General features: G+C 39.0%; 1 protein-coding gene across 8 annotated transcripts in view; it reads right to left on the bottom strand.

Moving 5' to 3' along the window:
- CACNA1G (calcium voltage-gated channel subunit alpha1 G) overlaps positions 1–13091 on the bottom strand; it is a 208070-nt gene that overhangs the window by 61448 nt on the left and 133531 nt on the right. For 5 of the 8 annotated variants that reach the window (XM_088138459.1, XM_088138463.1, XM_088138462.1 and 2 more), the window contains exons 20-23: positions 11952–12078; positions 4916–5041; positions 4232–4321; positions 3834–4047 (exon numbers count right to left, since the gene is read on the bottom strand). In XM_088138459.1, the coding sequence (XP_087994585.1) occupies positions 3834–4047; positions 4232–4321; positions 4916–5041; positions 11952–12078 (557 nt within the window). The remainder of the gene's footprint in view (positions 1–3833; positions 4048–4231; positions 4322–4915; positions 5042–11951; positions 12079–13091) is intronic. The other 3 variants (XM_088138465.1, XM_088138466.1, XM_088138464.1) reach the window with 1 other exon arrangement.

The following is a 13091-nucleotide window of genomic DNA, read 5'->3' on the forward strand; positions in this document are numbered from 1 at the left end:
TAATGGTAAACAACTACTGTTTAGGGGAAAAAAGGTCATCTTTCACAAACCAATAGAATTTTATAGGAATCTGTAAATCAGAGAAGAGCTTTACTATGCACATAAACAGAAGCAACATTTTCTTTGGTATTGTTTATAGGGAAGTTCCCTACAGGATTACTGGCTAGATTCACAGAAGGCACTAAACTAGGATGAACCATCTGTGGCCCTTAAGCTCCCTTTTGGCAGCCCTCAGAGCCTTCTCTGATCATGACAGCTGAAAATGGACAGCTGGTTTTGTGCCATATGAAAGCGAGAAGCACATGAAAATAGATGTGTAAGCCATATAATAAATATGTTAATGTAACCTGAAATGTCCCCATGTCCCATGTATGCATGTGATGTGATCTTGGCAATTTTGCAACCCTTGGCACCTGTAAAAGGTGATGTGGCCCTTGGCTATCAGATAGTAGCTCATCCAGCCATGGTTTGGACAGTGTCTATCCTGCTGTCCATAAGAGAGTCTATGACTCTTTTAAGGAAGGAAAAAAATGTTATGCCAGGTAGTTTCTTCCACTGGTTTCTGTATGATATTAAAATGTAGCAAATTAGCACTTTGTTCTATTTTGAAAAGCACCATTTGATTATGAAAGAGCTTTCTTTAAAATGAACAATTCCTCTTAATGTGAAATTAATTTTCAAAGAATTATTGATAATGAAAACCCATACTTAGTAAAAGAGCTTTCAATAACTTTGTGTTGGGAGGAAAAGGCAATTATATGTACACTACATCTGTTGTAGCTTTTTCTAATGAGACTCATTAGTGAGAATCCTAATTGTTAGGTTTACAAATAGAGTCTGTAGTATTATTATAGTTTATGCTAAATACCTTTATTATTAAGCTGGACTATATAATATTGATTCTGTTCACATATAGTACTAAAGCAAGATTTTTTAAAAACGATGATTTCTTAAGCTATAACGACCTAGTTTGCACATAGCACATCACTCATAATGAGTGAATTAGCACATTGTGCTGAGGCAAAAGCCAACAAGTGTGCTGGAATGGTTTGGTGAAGGTCGCGCTCGGGGAGATAAGCATTTCCTTAGCCCGCAGCAGGAGCGTGGGAAAGTGAAGAGGATGAGACTGGCACCACCCTAAGGAATTCATGGTGTTTTGGCTGGCTGGCTTGGGAAGTGTAGATTCAGTCTGGAGAGTTTCTGTCTGAGAGGCTGAAGCTAATAAATGCAACAGAACTGTATCTGTACTGTTTTGTGGAGTTCTTTGGGCTGAACCTGACACAAGCCATGTTATGGCTAAACATTATATGTGAGCCCACAGTGCTATTCATTACCCTTAACTATAGCTTTATTTTCCAACTTACCTTGTGAATTGTTTATTTACAATAATATGTATTTAGATTAATTTATGTCCTATATTATTATGTCTATAAGTAGAATTACTTTTCAATATTACTGATATTTGAGACTCCAAATACTATCATTTTATTATAATAAGAAAAGAACTGTAAATCATTCTTTCAACAGTGGAATGATCATTCTTAAAACTGTAATTCATTTATCTGCTTTAGCGCTAACTGTCTTCTGCGTGGGCTAAATTTCTAGAGGTAATTACTGTGGTTTATAAAATGTATTTCTGGACCACTTATATTTTTGCCCTTAGATACTCCCATGTAATTTCTGAAACTCTAATTCTGGCTTTTCTGGGGAGCAAGAAGGCAGCACCACTGATGCAACATCAAATGGGTGGAAACATTACCACTCGGTATACTTCCGCTTCTGAGGAACACGAGCACGGAGATGGAGGCCTAGTGCTGCAGATATGCCAAAACGATTTAGAGAAAGGTTAGACAATAAGCGATTGAAAGGACAGCAAAGTTTCTGGCAGAAAAAAGGGCAGGTAAGGTGTGCAGTGGGGCCGATAAGGTGCCTGGACTGGATTCACCGAGAAACTGAAGGCAGATTATTAGGGAGGAGAAAAGGTTGGTTTTTAAAAATGCACCAGGGGGACCAGGTACAAAGCAGCATGCCAGATACAGTCTTTCTATGCCAAAACCTGCCACAGGGACAATTCTGTGGAATATTTCAAAAGTATTCAAAACTTTTCAGAAAGATCAACAATTCTTAAATTGTGCCATTAAAAAAAAATGGCAAAAACCTGCATCTGGGAAAACAAAGGGATTGCTGGCGAGTTGGGAAACATGGAGAAGAATTCTATGCTCCGTTTATGCAAAAGAATCCAAAGATTTAGTGCATATTATGTCCTTTACTGTAAATGGAAGTTTTACTTCCCAAAAGATGTGCAGATACTGTGAAAATAGAAACACAGTTGCAGAGGTTTTGTTTTTTTTTTTGCTGACATGATACATTATTAAGACTGTCTGCAACCAGCCCCTTCACTTTTGCATAATACATGCATTCTAAACCCGAATCCCATGGATTTTAGCAGAGAAAGTAAATGTGTGGCTTTAATGTTAGAGAAAGTTGATAACCCTTATGTATGTACATTTCTTGATTCACAGGTCAGCATACTTGTGTCATGCCAGTTGTGAAAAAGGTCTCTGGAGCAGCTCACAGCATCATAGTTTGTAACAGGTCCCTCTTCTTTTAAGGCATGGAGTTTCACAGTACTCAGCATAAGGAACCAGAATGCCAGCATGGCTTAGTTTTGAACGTTCAATCTGGAAACCTTATGTTTGGATAAAGGGAGTTAAATTTCAAGTTTTAGAAAGGACTTAACTGTATGATATAGAAGGATTAGATGTGATTAATTTGTTTATGGCCTTATTAGTTAGTGTATGAAACAAGCAGTTAGAATACAAAGTAGAAAGTGTAACAACCTTTAGGCAGGTTAAACAACCATATCAAAACCAAAGAGAGATTCCCACAGATGTACTGATGTTGCTCTAAAAAGGATATAATAAATGGGGAAATGGGAAAAAGATCTGAGAACATATTAAGATGACTGTAACAAGAAACACCATGAATGGACACATGGAATGGTAACAGGGCAAAAGAATCCTGGGACAATAGAAAGCATGCAAGATGAAGGAGAGTTCCTCTGACCTGTGACCTCTGACCTGACCATTACTTCCTGCTTTTCCAAATAAACAAAAACTGAAGTAAGAAAGACAACATGTGAAGTTTCTCAGATTTCATATAAGTCTAATGTGGTTATCAAAGGATCTAAGCATTATTCTAAGTAGTTCACCAAGTTTGTGATTCAGTAGATTTACTCCAGATTGGTTAATTTCATTTGGTTAATCTCTATTTTGATATTTTCTTTTTTTTAAGAAAAAGAATCTGTATTTCTCAAGTAAATGCATTATATTTTCAAGCAATTCTAAAACAAAATGGCTTTATTATTATTACATCCTTGAATATTCTATATAATTTTGTCAGTCCATATGGAAATTGGCCTAGAAATTAGAAAAATTGATTTCATTTTGACATTACAAGGCTGTAATAAACCAAATAGTGAAACTAACTATTAGCAACAGTGCAAAACATGCCTCAGACAATTGGCCCGTTCTGGTACTGTTGTCCTTGCATTTGACACTATTTGGGTAAAGCTACGCCTTATGCAATGGAAAAATTATATTTAAATTACTGTGTTTTAAACTGCCTAGCATATAGAATAATTGCAAATCATGCAGCCATTGATGTGTTTCTATGGCTTTTTGCTTAGCCTATACCGGAGCTATATCCTTCATGCAAATTTTGTAGCTGGACATGCTTCTGAGGGGAATCTAGGTTTCAGATGCTAGGCAGGGAGATAGGGGAGACTGTCAAAGGTCAAGCAGGACTCAGAAAGATGTGGAAAGACTACCGACCAGCCATCTGTTTCTCCTTACTCCTTCTCTTTTTCTCCAGGCGTCGGAGCCTCTTCTCTTCTCGTCTCTTGGCTTCTTCTTCCTCCTGATGCTGACGACACTTATGGAAATTCTCCACCACAACTCCCACAAACATGTTGAGGACAAAGAAGGCAACAATCAGCAGGAAGGAGATAAAGTAGAGGAGCATCCAAGGGTTATAGTTCATGACTGGCTACAAAATAAAGGGAGAAACCATTACACTCAGAATCTATCAGGATTAGAATTTAACACGTCTGTCCATGATAAATTTAGGTACTCCAAACATTAGTATTTGACATAGAGTTTTTAAAAAGTAATCTCCAAAACAAACACATCTACTACTTGGGCTTCTAGCAATGTAATACCAAAACACCTACCTGTTGATCTACTCCTACAGCATCCAATCCATCATACATGATGTCCACCCACCCATCTTTAGAGGCCAGAACAAACAAAGACATTAAAGCCTAGAAAAACAAAAGGAAACAAAGCATTTTAGCTAGGAAGGAAAAAAAAAAGTATATACCCTTACTCTGCCTGTCTCTTGGTTCATGCTTGAATTTGGGCTTTCTCTGTTATTTGACCTAGTTGATAATAGTAAGCCCAAAGTCTCTTACCCAGAAAAAAAAGGTGTCAAATAGTGATCGAACAGTGAGGGTTACTTCAAAAAGCTGAAATAGCCTTACCCCCCAGTCTTCATCCATCCATTTTTATTTAACCCTTACCACCCTGCTAAAATATTATTTCCAGGGCTAATAGTAAATGGTCTGAGATAGTGGATGTGCTGGGTTCATGGTTTCAGTCTCTTGTGACAAACTTTTTTCATGCTAGATATGAGATTTATTACACTGCTGTACAGTCATTAAATGTCCAAAGAAAGCGTGTGCTGGTCTTAATTGTGACAGGAATGTATCTCAAGTGGGGACCTTTAAATATAGACAGTATGACTAGGAAGTAGATGATTTGCTATGGTGGCTGCAATATATACAAGGCTATTTCACATCTGCTTTGAATCAAAGCAAATAAGGGAGCACTGCAGCAGATTACCATTCCATCAATACCTGGCCAAGATTATCAAAATTATACTTGTGCCGGATCCATTTATAGTTGGCTTCTGCACAGTCTGACTTGTTGGTAATGTTCCTTGTGTCTTCCCCTTGGCAGACAAAAAACTTCCCCTTGAACAGCTGTGAAAAATGAGAGAATACTCAGTCACTGAAATAATATTGGGAGGTCTTTTTCTGTAGCCTTCCACAGTGTACCATTTGCAATTATCTGATTTTGAAACTCTTCCTTCAGACAGGCCCATCTGCGTCTCACTTGAGCTTTTGGCACTAGCCCCAAAGCTTTTAGCCATCCAGTTTTATGAAAGGAATACTGTACCATTGCTATTTTTAAGCTGCTGCTTTTCTTGATTTATACAGGTTTTGCTATTATTTTTCATTTTTTGCTGGTTTTGATGCTTTAGTGTGAGCCACCCTGTATAGCCATTTCATTAAAAGGTAGCATTAAAATACTTAAATGAATAAAGTGAATTCGACACTAAGGGGGTCTTGGCTTAATCTTTCTGAGCTTAGAATCCCCTTCAAAGCAGTTAAATCTCAACTGCAGTGCAGTCTGCATGGCTATACAAAACAAGCTATCCAATGCTCTTGTAAGGTAGGGTTTTCAGACTGAAATATTACAAATATACTTGGAACTCAGGGGCTATCTGAAGACCCCATTCAATGCAAAGTTTGGTATTCTGTAAAGGTTTTTCAAGAATATTTTCCCTTCATCAACAGGGTCTCTGCATTCTGTTAAAAGAACAATCTGAGTGAGACAGCAATGCTAGGATACATATACTTTCACTTTATTTATTACAAATATTTATCCCATACCTTTCCTTGGAATTAGCCTCTGTGCTAATTTATGTTCTAGGTGAAATGTGCTGCAGTTCAGCCTTAATGGAAACTTGTAACACAAATAAGCATAAAGACAATCCCTAGTTGGCTAGAGGCAGTGGGTAAGATGGTGCTTAAAGGCTTGGGCACCCTCCTATTTGCGTGCCCCTTTTTTAATAATTAAATTTTCCCAGAGGCCAACTATCTGCCCTGGCAGCTCACAAGCAGGACATGAGGGCAGTAGCCTTCTCCTGTTCTTGTTTGTTAGCAGTTGGTGTGCAGAAGCCCATTGCCTTAAAAACTGGTGCTGAAATATAACTATCATGATCAGTAGCAACTGAAAAGCTTATTCTCTCTTCTTTAGTCTATAAGAACAGTAGAAGCTATATGTCAATGGCCTTATTAGTCTAGCTGGTGAAAGTCACCAGGGGAGTAATAAGAGACCAAGTTTGGATGGTGGTGAATACATCCTTGAGGGAGAGGCATTTATCTCCCACCTTGAAAGAGGCTGTGGTGTGCCCCTTCTTAAGAAACTATCACCAATAGTTTAGACAACTATTCCATCTCTCCAACTTTCCATTTTTACATAATACATTACAGGGAAGGTTTTGAAAAGGTGGTCAGTGTACAGCTACAGATTATTTAGACCCTTGTTAATCAGGATTCATGCCTGGGCCTGGGATGGAAATCACAGTGGTCACCCTGTTGGATGATCTCCAGCAGGACTGGGATGGGGAGTGTGGCTGGATCTTTGCTGCATCTCTTGGTAACCTTCATTGCCATTAACTATGCTATCCTTCTGGACCAACTGAGAGGATTAGGAGTGGGAGACACTGTGTTGTGGTGGTTCCCCTTTTTCCTGGGTGGGTGATTCTACTTAGTGATGGGGGAACAGGTTGAACTCTCTGCTACTCCAGTGTGGGATCCCAGAGGGCTCAGCCCATTCTCCCCTACTGTTTAGTATCTATATGAAGCTGCTAGAAGAGGTCATCTGGGTTCAGACCACCCACACACTGTTGGACTTCCAACAAGCTGCAAAAACATGGCTCTTCAGGAAATCATTTAGGGACAATGGAGATTTACCTACCCACCTTGGATGGCACAGGTAAGAGAGGTTTTTGTTAGATTATAATGGTTTTTAATCCTGTTGTTGATGTAAACTGCTCAGAGCCATTGGCAACTGAGTGGCATAGAAACTATAATAAATGAATATAACAGATAAATGATATATCCACAGGTCATTCCCCCCAGTCCTTTTAAGGGGACTTCATCTCAGCAATTGCCAGAAAATCCTGGAATTTACCTTTTTGTAAAATGAAAATATTTACATTTTGCCTTTCCTTAGATTTGAAGTGTCTGACAAACATTTAATTAAAGTCTTAAGACACACAGCCACAGAGTATGTTTCTTAAAAGATGTATGCATTAATTTACCAAGAATAGCAAGGAGATCCAGTAGCTATTAAATTCATGAGTTCTAATATCCAAACCCTGTGCAGATAAATGGAACTTAAGACTTCCCCCCCAAAAAAATGCAGCAAGGGGAAGAACTGATGCACCACTTCCAAAAGGACAGACCAGAGCCTCAGCCATATTACTGACAAAGCTATGGTTCCCATAGCTGTTGTTCTGACAGCCACCAGGACAGAAACTAATCAAGGCATGTTAGCTCAACCACAACCACGTATGAACAGAGTGGCTTCCTTTATTTAACTGGAGATCAATCCTAGTTTTGATAAGCAGGATGTAACAGCTGTTAGATTACCTGAGAGACAAGGTGTGCACATCTGAAAAAGTGACACAAAAGGGAGAGTTTCTCCCATTTGAGCAGAGACATCAGCTGAAATTCTTCATACACACAGCAGCTAAAGCACCAATATCACTCTATGTTGAATCAAGCTATACAAACCCTTAGGTCTTGACTTCAACAATGTCAGATATGATTATCAACCGGGTTGGAAACTATCAAAATCCTAGGGGATTAATTTTGTCACATTCTCAATGGCAAACGTAAAGTGGCAGAGCATGACAGTGGCCTGTATTAGCCTAGGATGAGATGCCTTCACTCTTTTACTGAGTGACAGCAGGTCCTAGTGTGGTCATGCCTTACTTCCCTGTGGCAAGGCTCTATTCCCATCAGCTTTTAAAATATCACCTCTTTATCTGAACTCTAAAATAAATGTCAGACACAGTGGCAGATCTCATATAAGGTGGCATTTTATCTTTCTACCTAGGGGAACTAACTTGAGGTGGCAAGTGGTAGCACCAACAGTGGATTAGTTTCCTTGGCATAAGCATGGATGGGCACTAAGGTATCAAGTTCTATTTTCTTACAGCAAACGCTTCTTATCGTAGCATCTTTGATATCCATTTGCTGTGGTTTAATCTACAGCAGCTGAAGCTAAGATTGAACACAGGAATCAAGATATTTGGGAACAGTTCCGAGCAACGAATGGAATGTCCAGTGGACAATTCCTGTATCTGAGAAGTGGGACTGACTGACTGATTGATTAATCATCGATTACATGCTATCAAGATGGTACTGATTCTCCGAGATCACATAGACAGACCTTCTCCAGAATGATCTGTCTTCAACCTGGCCCTTCCGGTCTCCCAGTGATGCACCAATTGCCACTGCAATCGAGTCCATCCTCCTTGCTGATTATCATTCTTCCCTTTCCTTCCACCTTTTCCAGCATTGTAAAATTGTCAAGGGAGTTTGGCCTTTGCATAATGTAACCAAAATATGATAATTTGAGCCTCCTTGTCTGAGAACTTTAGATTGATTTGTTCAATGATCCATTTGTTTGTTTTCTTGGCTATCCACGGTATTCTCTGAAGTCTTCTCCAACATCAAAGTTCAAAAGCATCAATATTCTTTCTATCTTGCTTCTTCAAAGTCAACTTTTGCTTTCGTAGAGTGTCACCAGGAAAACTTGAAGGACCAGGTTTGGGACCAATCCTCCTGGAGAAAATCTATGTCATCCCTAAGAGTCGACATCAACTTCATGGCACATAATCAAATCCCCCACTTCACTGTCAATTTTAAGGCTGGTTGCTGTACACATTGTCATTAGTTTGATTTTTTGACTGAAAGTGTTCAGTTCCAGTCCATTTCAATCTGCTGATGCTTAAAATGTCAATATGTAAACTCATTTTGCTTTTACTGTGCTGAGTTTTCCCATGTTCATACTTTCCATGTTCCACTGTAATTTTGTCTTTGCAGCTTCAGATTTTCTTTTCCTGCATGGCAACATCAGCAACTAAATGTCCAGAAAGCTTTAATCTAGCCATGTCATAAACACCATTACTACCTCAAAAGATCCTCAGGTCTTCCTCAATAGCATGTTGAGTCCCATCCAGCCTGATGGGCCTATCATCTGGCACTATATTGTCAATCATTTTATACTGTTTATCCATGTTATTTTCTCAGTAAAATATAAAAGTGGTTTACCTTTCCTGCACAGTATGAAATAATGCCTTGCCATTGTCATTAAAGTGATCATTCAGCATCTTCCTATATTGCTGCTGCCTTATATAGGTTCCTGCTTGCTTTAATTGGTCAGCTGGCATGACCTTCATATCTTGAGTGCCCGTGCTGGGAGTATGTACTCTTGGTGTATATTCTCCGCAGTCTTCACTCATCCCTCCCAGGAACTCCCATCCCCACAATGAGGCAGCATAGCAGGACTTGGGAAGGAGGAAGTGGTAGTAAATATGGATAAATGAAAGGCTTACAAATACTGAAGACAGCTCTGGCTTAGTTATAAGGATAGAACAGATATAACTAATTATGTATCAGTACATTTCTCCATAAGTAATATATGAAGAGAACAGATGGGCACATTATTAATTTACTATGAACCTTGCAATCACTTAAAAAACAAATCACTGGAATTATAAAAAAAAAGTTGAACAAGCTTAAATTTCAGTTGTTTTCATTCCAAGTTTTGATTTGCTAACAGAGAATGCTAATTGGTCACCGTATTAAATTCTATCATTAGATCTGCTAGTCCTTAATAGGGCAAGCTCCTGCTATGTAGATGTATTTTATATAAGTCTAGATATTATTAAATTCCATTTAATTTTAGATATTATGATTACATTTTAGATGTCATCAAATTTTTAATTTTAGATGTTGTTATATTGTAGGTAAATTTCAGATACTACTACCTCTACTATAGAGTGCTTCGTCTGAATTCTACCTATGGCTTTGTGCCAGGTTGTTTTATATATGTATTCTAAATATGCATTAGATGTTATCTAAAGATTTCTCAGTTTTATAAGTGATCACAAGTCACTTATGAACAAACTTCTTGTACTGGTCCAAGACTGTAATAAACTGAAATTGAACTGGAGCGGTGTTTCTCGGCCTTGGCGGCTTGGGGTCGTGTGGACTTCAACTCCCAGAATTCCCCAGCCAGCATGGGGAATTCTGGAAGTTGAGGTCCACGCGTCTTCGGGTTGCCGAGGTTGAGAAATACTGAACTAGAGGAATATTCAATAATGTTATACTTTTTTTCTATAGAGAATACTGTATTTACCTAAAAGGAGGAGAGCCCTGAACTTAAAATAACACTTTCAAAAAAGTAAATAGAAAAAAAAATAAAATTCCTACATAATATCTTTCTCCATTTTGTTAATCTAGGATGTCAAATCCAGTTGAAACCAATCCTGAGGATTCCACACCCTCTACAGTAAATATATGCATGCAACACACTGATGTATGTATATATGTATATGTATGGGTGCATATATACCTGGGAGAAACCACACTGCAAAGAAGTAATTAAGTAACTAATTAAAATTAATTGGCTGTAAAATAAGATACCAGATTTACAAGATTACCTGATCTACATTTGCATATATCAGCTATGCTCTGATATATTCAAACCACTCTTACATATACGGGTACACTCACTCTTGTTTTCCCTTCTTCCAGGAGAAATAGCAAAAATGAAGAAGAAAGAGGATGGAGAAAGAGAAAGCGGTAACTGGGAAGGGAAGGGAAGGGAAGGGAAGGGAAGGGAAGGGAAGGGAAGGAAGGGAAGGGATGGGAAGGGAAGAGAAGAGAAGAGAAGAGAAGAGAAGAGAAGAGAAGAGAAGAGAAGAGAAGAGAAGAGAAGAGAAGAGAAGAGAAGAGAAGAGAAGAGAAGAGAAGAGAAGAGAAGAGAAGAGAAGGGAAGAGAAGAGAAGGGAAGAGAAGGGAAGACAACAAAACTAGATGGGGATGAGGCACTGAGAAGGAAAGGTAACTCATACAGAAGGAAAGAAAAGAGAAATAATCAGATAAAGGGCCTCTTCCTAGCAGCAGTTAATCTTCAGGCTTCAGACCTGTAGTGATCTGTACCTCATGCTAATTTCTTTGTTTTCAATGATTTCTACTATTGTTATCAATGAATGCAAGACAGACCTGCCTCTTTCAATCGCTGGTAATTCTTGGGGGGAAAAAAGTCTTCTTCTTAAGTAAATACTGTATTAGTTTTTCTAGGAGTTGCTATGTATGCTATGTAGCTATTCACCACACATGGACATGTGTTACAGAGGATTAACTAAGTAGCCTGGGTTCCTGAAGTTTACTGTGATATTTTGTGAACACATTTGCTGAAATTATGCCTTACAAGGTTGGCCACCTTGTCAGGCTCCTGGCATCAATGAGAACCACCGTATGATCTTGCAGGATAAAGTAAGCCACTCTCACCGCAGACATACTATAGATACACATGCACATGGCCAAAATCTTACAATACTGCCAAATCTTCTAAGATTTGGACAATCTCATCTCAAAGAACTTAAACTCACGAGCATGCTGAAATCTTGCACGTGCTTTCTTAAAATCTTGCAAGATCTCACGAGAGGACTTATAAATCTCCTGAGATTTGGTGATCTCTTGAAATCTTGCCCTTTCTACACATGATTTAATTTGGGGGTTCTACAGGCTTTATGTATGGGTGTCACAAGTGCTACACTGCTGACCCTGCATTATTTGTCCACTGTTGTGATCCAGTGTTTTACACTGATCTCTAAAAAGTGTTCTGTGTGAAGCAGCTCTAGAAGACTGAAGTATGGGCTTCTTTTCTTCTTTCTTTGCGGCATCAGCACTTGTAAGGTCCCCCTCGTATGAGAGGCGTGAATATTCGAAAGGATGGGTGTGTATGAAAGTCATGAGTAGAAGAAGGTTCTGTTTCTTTCAGGGAACTCTACCCAGAACTTACCTGGACTCCCAAGATGCCAAAAATGATGAAAAAAGCACAGCAAATCACAACAATGTTTCCAATGGGTTTCAGGGAGGACATCAGGGTTTCCACAACTAGCTTCAGTCCTTGTGCTCGACTGATGACCCTGAAAGGCAAATGTGGAACATTAACAGAATCCTAAAACATGAGAGTAGCAAATCACTTGAAACAGAGCCTTCAAACTATTCACATAGGACTAATCTAAACATAGAAAAGCAAAAAGGAGCTGCCAATGTGCCAGTGAGAGAGTTCTGCTGACTGACACCTATGCTATTCAAGAGACGTGAATGAGACCCAGGAGAGGAAGACTCTCTGTACTTATCCCACAGTGATAATCACTACAGCAGGCTAAATGTGATGCACAGTATTATCACTATACAATGGCTTGAAAAGGTGGTATTTCTCCTTAAAATGTCTATGTTTTTTCATCTCCCCCACCATGTCATAAAAAATCTGTTTCATGGGATTACAATAAGTCCTGCAGAAGCTTATACAAAAAAGTGAAGCCAAGTATAAAGAACACCGAGCTTATTCAGGACTAACACTGGAGATGTTTTGTGTCGTAGTGTTTCTGCTACTACAAATCATTGCCACTATCATTTAAATCCGTGTTTTTCAGACTTGGCAACTTTCAGATGTGTGGACTTCAACTCCCAGAATCCCCCAGCCACCACGCTGGGGTATTCTGGGAGTTGAAGTCCACACATCTGAAAGTTGCCAAGTTTGAAAAACACGGATTTAAAGTGTTTGCTATCATAAATGGAATGGGTATTGTGGAACACCTGACTGTTCAGGTTACCACACAAAGTAGCCTTGAGGCAGTTTTTAAGAAAAGCAGCCCATGTAGTCTAGCAGTTAAGATGTTGGACTAGAGAAACCCACCTTCAGCTATGAGCTCACAGGGTGACACTGGCTAACCACCATCAATCAGCTGAACCTACCCCACAGGGCTGTCATGAGATAAACTTGGAGGTGGGAATAATCTTTGAACTACTGGAGGAAAGATAGGATATAAGTCTGTCTGTTTGCCTGTCTGTCTATCTGATCCCTTAGCTCTACTTTAAAGAACAGGAAGGACAGTGGCAAAATATCCCAAGTAATTGATTGCAGGGTAATACA

Source organism: Python bivittatus, unplaced genomic scaffold (assembly GCF_059951505.1).
Source record: "Python bivittatus isolate LINGU-HERP-01145 unplaced genomic scaffold, Pbiv_v1 ctg000220_np1212, whole genome shotgun sequence".
In the NCBI taxonomy this organism is placed as follows: domain Eukaryota; kingdom Metazoa; phylum Chordata; class Lepidosauria; order Squamata; family Pythonidae; genus Python; species Python bivittatus.